Source organism: Gracilinanus agilis, chromosome 2 (assembly GCF_016433145.1).
Source record: "Gracilinanus agilis isolate LMUSP501 chromosome 2, AgileGrace, whole genome shotgun sequence".
Taxonomy (NCBI): Eukaryota; Metazoa; Chordata; class Mammalia; order Didelphimorphia; family Didelphidae; genus Gracilinanus; species Gracilinanus agilis.
Genome location: NC_058131.1, coordinates 313,439,558 through 313,448,243, shown reverse-complemented (window position 1 = coordinate 313,448,243; position 8,686 = coordinate 313,439,558). Strand labels below are relative to the sequence as shown.

Sequence of the window (8,686 nt, the reverse complement as noted above, 5' to 3'; positions counted from 1 at the left end):
TCTATACAAATTTCCCTGAGTTTTATGCTTTCCACTACTCTTGGTTACATTGGTTTATTTGGACAAAACCTTTTAAATATAAGGTAATTGAAACTATTCATTTTGTATCGCACAATGCTCTTTATCTCTTGTTTATTTATAAATTATTCTCCTATCCATATATGTGAGAAATAATATGTTCAATGTTCTTCTAATTTGTTTACAATATATTCCTTAATGTTTATGTCATATAGCCATTTTGACTATAACCTGGTAAATAGTATAAGATATTAGTCTATACCTAGTTTGTTCTGCACTGTTTTTCAGTTTTCATAATCGTTTTTGTGAAAGTCAATTCCTATACCAAAAGCATGAATCTTTACAAATGTAAAGCCCAAGGCTACTTTAATCATTTACTATTGTGTATATGTCTACTCTCTTCCAATGATCCACATTTCTATTCCTTAGCCAGTACCAGATAGTTTTGAGAATTACTGCTTTATAATACCACTTAAAATCTGGTACTGCTAAGCCTCCTTTATTTACATTTTTTCATTAATTCCTTTGATATTCTTGATGTTTGGTTCTTCAAAATTAATTCTTAAATTATTTTCTGGCTCAATAAAATAATTCTTTGATAATTTAATTGGAATTATATTAAATAAATAGATTAATTTAGGTATAATTGTTTTTATTATATTGGCTCTACCCAACACTGAACAATGAATGTTTTTCTAACTATTTAAATTTGATTTTATTTGCATTTTACATTTGTGTTTTGCATTTATGTTCACACAGTTCCTGAATTTGTCTTGGCAAGTATACTCTCTAGATCACATCTCTACATCTTATATCTCTTGATTCCTTTATAAAAAAGCAGAAAGAACATGGGCCAGACCAACCAGACCTGGGTGACAGAATTTTTCCTCTTGGGACTTTCTGATGACCCTCAGACACAGCTGCTGCTCTTTGCATTGTTCCTGGCAGTCTATTTGTGTACTATACTTGGAAATTTGCTCCTCACATCCTTGGTTCTGCTTGACTCACAGCTCCATACACCCATGTATTTTTTCCTGTGTAATTTATCTCTGGCAGACCTCTGCTTCTCAACTACCATTGTTCCTCAAACCCTAATCCACATGTTGTCTAGAAGGAAATTCATTTCTTTCACAGGCTGTGCAGTTCAACTTCTTCTGATTCTTTTTTTTGGATGTACCCAGTGTTCCTTGTTAGCTGTGATGTCTTATGATCGATACTTGGCCATTTGCAATCCCATGCACTACCCCCTCATTATGACATGGAGGGTTTGTATCCTCATGGCTTTGGCCTGCTGGTCAAGTGGTGTTGTTGTGTCTATGGTAGATACTACATTTACACTACACCTCCCTTATCAAGGAGAAAATAGAATTGCTCATTTTATTTGTGAGCCCCCAGCACTTCTGGTTGTAGCATCTGCAGACACACATAACTCAGAAATGGCTGTTTTTCTGATGGGTGTGATGATTCTTCTTGCACCTGTTTCCCTGATCATGGTCTCATATTTTTGTATCATAGCATCTGTAGTTAGGATGAAGACAGCCTCAGGAAGACTCAAGGCCTTCTCTACTTGTGGCTCACACCTCATTGTGGTCATTATTTTTTATGGATCAGCAATCATCAACTACATGACACCCAAGTCGGCTAAGGAACTAGGGAAAATGGTATCTGTATTCTATGCAGTGATAAACCCTATGCTCAACCCCCTCATATATAGCCTGAGGAACAAAGATGTAAAAAGAGCGTTCAAAAATGTGGCCAGTAGGAGATTGTTCTGTAATGTCTGATTCTCTCATTTGCCATTGAATTTGACTTTATATTATATGTCCAAATCTTTATAACTTATGTTATGCATGTTTATATTGGTATGTAAATATACATAAAATGGTCATATATCATACCTTTGCCAATGTCTGAGTTGTAAGGAGAGATAGAGATAATATATTTATTTCTCTGAAGAGCTGAGTGGAATTATGATAATTCTAATGACTCATGAAAAGAGTTTATATGGTATTATCATTGAATATCCTGTATTAGAATTTGGAGGGAGAATGTAGGCAAATATTACGTAAAGATTCTTAGGACAGGAAGAGGCAGTCAAGCCTTTAGGTAGCTGAGTTAGTGCTTCTTCACACAAAAACTCAATAAAAGCTAATGTGATAGTAGATTGCTCCTAAAAGAAATCTGATGTTCAAAATATGTAAAGATATGGTGCCATCATATTCTCACATGGATAATTATCTTTAGGACTGTATTTTTTTCTGGTATGAAAATTTTGCTATTTTATTCATATATTTTCCTCTTTAGTCATCTGTGTTTCTGAATATATCTGTTCATTCTACCCTATCCTTGTAATGAAGTAAAAAAAAGTTTACATTATCATCTTCACAGCCATGTTTTATGTTATGTGGAGAGTTCCAAATCTGAATGCCTGCATTTCTAGTAAGAGGAAGGTAAATTCATTCTCTCAGCTTTTCAGAGGCTAAGATTGGTCATTATAATTGCAGACCAGTTTTTGTTCTTTTTTTTTTTTTTAATATCAATGTAGTCAATGGTTAGGGCCTTTTTTCTGGCCCTACATATTTAACTCTCAGTTGACATAAGTCTTTCTAGTTTTCTGAATTCATATATCTCATGATATAATAATGTTCCACTATGTACAGGAACCATAAGTTACTTAGTCATTGTTCAGCCAATGGAAATCTACTTTTTTCTATTTCTTTCATACTACAAAAATTCTGCTATTTTAATTTTGAAATATTTGGATAATATTGGGAACAGCTGGGTAGCTCAGTGGATTGAGAGCCAGGCCTAGAGATGAGAAGTCCTAGGTTCAAATCTGGCCTCAGACACTTCTTAGCTGTATGACCCTGTGCAAGTCATTTAACCCCCATTGCCTAGCCCTTACCACTCTTCTGCCTTTGAACCAATACACAGTATTGATTCTAAAATGGAAGGCAAGAGTTTTAAAAAAAAGAAATATATGGGTAATATTATTAATATCTTTGCTATTGTTTTGAATATAATTCTCATGTTTCATCTACTTGAAAAAATATGGTTAGCCATGGGATCTAAGAATCTAAGTATATATAATTTGAAAAAATAATTCATTATCAATAACTTTTGTTTGTGTATAATTTTTCCCAAATTAGGAAAAAGATTAAAAAAATAAAAGGTATGGCATCTACCTGAGCTAGGAATAATCTGATATGTTTGGACAAAATAATATTAAATGATAAGAAATGAATAAAAATGCACTTTGATTCATATTATCACTGTTTACTGAGGTCTATTTGTAAATGATTTTTTAATAAGGTGTCCAAAACAATGTAGACATTAGTTTAGCAAGAAGACATTTGTTGTTGTTCAGTCATGTTTGACTTTTTATGACCACATTCAGGAATTTCTTACCTAGGATACTGTAGTAGTTTACCAGTTCCACTTAACAGATGAGATAAACAGTAACATCAATGTCTAGGGTCACACAGCTATTGTCTGAAGTCAGATTTGAACCCAAGTCTTTCTGACTACAGGTACAGCATTCTGTCCAGTGCACTATCTAGTTGCTCCAGAAAACTCTTCACATTCTTGCAAAGAAGGAGCCCAGGTTAACATGAGTTTAGAATATTGTCACATTTGTAAAATATTATGAATAAGATGTAAACTATAACAAGAAGTAAAGCCTTATAAAATATTGAGAAAGATGGGGTAATAAATAATGAATAAAGATTGATAAGAGATCCAACTAGCATAAATTACCACAATAATAATTAAGATATTTAGGAGGAAAATAAAAATGCAAAAAGAATCTATAAAATTGTTATATCAAGCTCCTTTCTCCATTAATAACAGTGCATTTAACATATTTATTTAATATGGAGGCATATGTTTGTCCCAGTTCCTGATATGCTGAAAGAGTAAGTACAGATGGCACAATATGATCAATATTTGGACAGAAAACCCAAAGTCCATATGTACTGATAGACTATTATATCCCATCAGCATGCATGCCTCAGATTACAGATGGACAATGAGGAGTTGGGTCCAGAATTGAACAAACAAAAGAGGAGAATTAATTTGAATTTGAGAAACGGCAGTGCTTTTAGTGATCCCAAACTCCTCCCTGTAACAAAGGATCATATTTTTAACATCAACATATTTCAAATAATGTTGTATAACCCAAGGGGTTGATTACCCTGTGATGAGTTATAGTCTTAAAATTTTTCCTAAGGGGCATGGTACCCCTAAATGGCCCCAAGAGGGAGTATTTCAGCCAAGATGAAAAGCCATGAGCTTCAGTAGCTACCTGAGTATATCCGAGATTGTGTAATTTGAATCTGTTACCGTAAAAACTATGATCCCCAGCAAAACTATAATTCCCAGTACTCTCCTCACTCTTGTCATTATTGTGCTGACATAGATAGAATATACATTGGATGGAGGTCTGTCTCTCTGTCTCTTTTTCCTTCCTGTTGAAGCTTTGGTGGAGCAGGCTTTTTGAGCAGGTAGAAAAAACTTAATCACATGGTTCTGTTTTGTTAGATAATAAACTTTATAAAAAATAATACTTGAAGTACTACACATTAATTTAATTTCTATATTTATGGTGACCAGAAGGGGGTTCATTACCCTTAATTCTCTCTGAGTAGATTAGTTTGAAAAGAAATCATGTTTCTCCTGCCACAGCTTTTTGCCCACCCCCAACTCTCTTCAGAGCTGCTACCTGTTGCTAACTGCCTGCTCCTGCTGACCCTTCCCCCCTTCCTGGGTGGTATTTGAGGAGCCATTGCATCTGCCAATCCTGTTCCTCCTCTTGCTGCTGCTGTTACTACTTCTGTTGCTGTTGCTGCTGCTGATTGGGGCTGCTCTGGGGGGGGGAGCTTGGAAAGTATAAAGCCCAATTTCCCTTACATTGCCAACAGCTGTGTGCTTGCTTGCTGCTTGCCTTGGAAGCCCAGGTGTGTTTTCCTTAGGCAATAATTAGTCTCCTAAAGGGCTTTTACCTGAGGAGAGCTTCTACCCTCTTAATACCCTATCTACGTGGCAGGGGAAGCAAGCTGCTCCCTGGTGTTTTACCCCTAGAGGGAAGGGGAAGGAAGGTTACTCTTCCAAACAGGAAGTAGAATGGAAAGTATGGCCCACTCTATGAAAGAATAGTGTATTACCTATCTCAAACAGCTCTAAGTTTTAGGATGTCTCTTCTTCCTACCCTTCCTGGGTGCACTGGTCCTTGTGATTAGCTTGAATAATCCTGAGATTCAGGGCAGAAATTCATTTCCCTACATGCCCATGCCATGGCCAGTCTTATAATACATCCAGTATGGGTTTCCTCCACACTATGTTCAGTGCAGAATTCTCCTTCTCTATGGGAGATCCCAGATGTGTGACCAAAAGGAACTTATATGGATGATGATACTGTGGAGGAGAAGGAACATTAAAGAGTCTGAAGGTGGATTTTAAGCTTTTTCAGGCTCCATTGTTTTATGGAAATCTCTGTATTGGAGTTGGAAAAAAAAGGACTCTTGAATTCAGTGCTTATATCCTGTCACATATATTGTATTTTCTGATTGCTTGTTTTAAGATTTTATTTTGTTTAAGTTCACATATTAATCTAATGTAATATATTCTGTTACACTATGTCACTTTCTGTTACTATGTTTTGGCCATTAGCTATATGTGCTATACCTCCCCATATGACTGTACTGGAGAAAATACCATTGTAAAAGTTCATAAAAAAGTTGCACAAATACTTTTCTGTGGCAAAACCATAAGCCCTTATGGATACTGGGCTTGTCTCCAGATCCATTGAGGTCACATGTTGCCTAAATGGCCTTTTGTGCCTTTTTGCCTTTGTTAATTGTCACATAGATGATGATGGCTGGACTCCATCAACCTGGTTACAACCTGTATACAACCTTTGGAGAATTTAATGACCTAATAATTTAAATTGATTTTAAGAGGTCTTCAGACATGATTTTTAGATATCTAGTAGCATCAATTTCTCTGATTGATCATTTGCTTGCCTTTAAGTTCTTTGTAACAAGAGGTAAGGGTCCATTTAGTGGCTGAAGAGAAGTGCAATGGCACTGTTGTATTTCCCCATCTCCACATTTATTAAAAATATAATGGATGAGACATATGAAGTGATTTTCAGTCCTCAGGTCCATGTGTAATGGGTGGGACATATTGGAGACAGGTTTTTTACAGTGTTACAGTCTCATACCAGAGGGAGGGAGGTTTCCCAAGAGGCTTAGTTACCTCAAAATGGGTTATAATCTCATCTAGGAGGCAGGAATGATTTTTTCCTGTGAAGCCTAGTAGCTTCAAAAAAAATTTTTTTTATATTTGTAATTATTCTGCTTATTCTACCCATCCACCAGAACAATCTAGATTCTTGGTGACATTTTAGACCCAAAAGATTTTCCCTTGATTTTTCTAAATATAGATATCATTGAGGAAGTCAGAAGGTAATTATAATTACATAATGGTTGCTAAGAATGAATTGATTATTAAGGTAATAATAAGATTGATTATTTTTCTCTGATTTTACCCAGAACTTAATGATTGGAAATCAGTAGTACTAATTATACTAGAAAAATATGCACCTCATCAGTAGATAGAGACATATAGGAATAGTCATATAATATGTACAAAATATCAATATCAGGCAGCTGCTTCAAAACCGAAATGATATGTGGAGGTGAAGTGAAAGTAGAATTGGTGAAAGATTTGCTAGATCTGTAGAACTTGTGACAAGTATCTGTGAGCTTCATGGTTTTTTTTAAAAATGTCACACAGCAACTCATGTGAATCCTAATGATAGCAGATTTGTTTGTTATTGTCATTTAAATGTATTCTTATGATTTTGGGGATTTCACTACTTCTTGAATGTGCATTAACTCCTATACTACTGTTTTTTATAAAGCTGTTTTCTTAGTGAAAATGATGTACACTCACACTGTGGAACATAGCTAAGTGAAAAAGGAAATGGATCTCATTTTTGAGTGAGAACCCTTTGCATTCTGTCTCTCCTTGAAGCAACACAGTATGTCACTAATTATGAACTATATATTTTTGCTTTAAAAAATTATTATTGCTTTACCTAGTATGTGAATTAGAGTATCAGATTTTTCTTTTTTCTCTCATTTTTTGTACTTGAAGCACATGTTAACATCATGAATCTTTTTTTTTAATTTTGCAGTAATATAAGTTTAAAATATACATTTTTTCTAATACTAATGCATTCCCAAAAGCTTTAGACTATGAAATCTGCCATTTATTGATAAATGTCATGGGACTATGATTAATGATTGTGTCTGATTCCAGGAGAAGGGAACAAAAGAGCCATGTTACAGTGCCAAGAGGCACAAGATCAAGGAGACCAACCAATCTGAATGGGATTTATGAGAATCTTCACAGTGCCTAGAAGCACAAGGTCAAAACGGACCAAACCAATCCTGGTTGGATTGATGAGAATCTGTGCCAAGACAAAGGACTTGTTTGAGGTTCTAGGTTGTGGTTGTTTGATATACATCAGACACAGACCTTACTCATGCCACATTTGGACAAGTACTGAAGTTTGACTACCATCCTGGCTTCCCCTATTCCTGAGAGTGAAAATAAAATAAGACCAGGGAATGACACTTCCCTTTCACATGGAAATCTAGTCCTTTTTACTCTCTTATAGTATGGCAACTTCCTGTAGTCCTGGTTGCCAATGGGTAAGTGTAATATTATTGCATTTTGTCCTACAGACTTGTGGGACAGAATTTACTTTAATTGGACTCTAATACAAGGGCCTGTTAGGAATTTATTCTTGTTTACACAGAAATTTCTGCATACATAGATTTTTAATATTTTGATTCTGATTTTGAATTTTTCCTTTCTCCCAAAGTTTAATTTTTTCTTCTATTTGTTTTTCTTTTTATGTTTCTAGTTTTTTTCTTTTGATAATTGATTCATACACCCCATAAGTCAACCATGTATCTTTAGTTGATCCAGGTGTTGGTCAACACCCTCCTCAAGGAGGATTGTATATGTTTTCATAAAAATCCAAGACTTAAAATTTTGTTTGAGCAAAATTTCAGAGAAAGAAGCTTGATAATTCCTTGAATCCAGAAAATGAAATATTTAGAGAAATATGCCTGCATAAAGCTATGCCGCATCACAAGATACAGAATGATCTTTGGGGTGCAATTGATTGAACTGAAAGGCATTGAACACAGTTATTTTTAATGTACACTAATACCAAAGGGGACTACCCCTGATTGGCTTTTTGTCAATGCACCTAGCAAACACTGGTTCCCCCCCCCTTCTCTCTCTCTCTCTTTCTTTCTCTCTCTCTCTCTCTCTCTCTCTCCCTCTCTCTCTCTCTCTCTCTCCTATTTCCCTCTTATCTCTAACTATTGTAGTTTCCTAGTTTCCTTTTAAAAAATGCAATATTGTATACATCTGTAGTTAGAAGAGTTTTAGAGGTATAAGCTAATTATGTCAAATGATTGCCTGGGGAGATTAGTCTTCCAAAGGATCACAGGGGGAATTGTGAAGATGAGATTTATTCTCCCCCCCACCCATTTTTAGATTTAATCACCAGAAGTGTATACAGCCCACTTATCTTTAAGTATGGGGAGGTCTGGGATCCATGTGTGCCATAGTGAATGATGAATCAGAA

The 8,686-nt window shown here is 35.3% G+C and overlaps 1 protein-coding gene across 1 annotated transcript; it reads left to right on the top strand.

The window, feature by feature from the left end:
• The first annotated feature begins 866 nt into the window (after positions 1–866).
• Positions 867–1,802, top strand: LOC123235357 (olfactory receptor 2D2-like). The gene has a single exon (XM_044661470.1). The coding sequence runs from the start codon at positions 867–869 to the stop codon at positions 1,800–1,802; it is 936 nt and encodes a 311-aa protein (XP_044517405.1).
• The last annotated feature ends 6,884 nt before the right edge of the window (positions 1,803–8,686 follow it).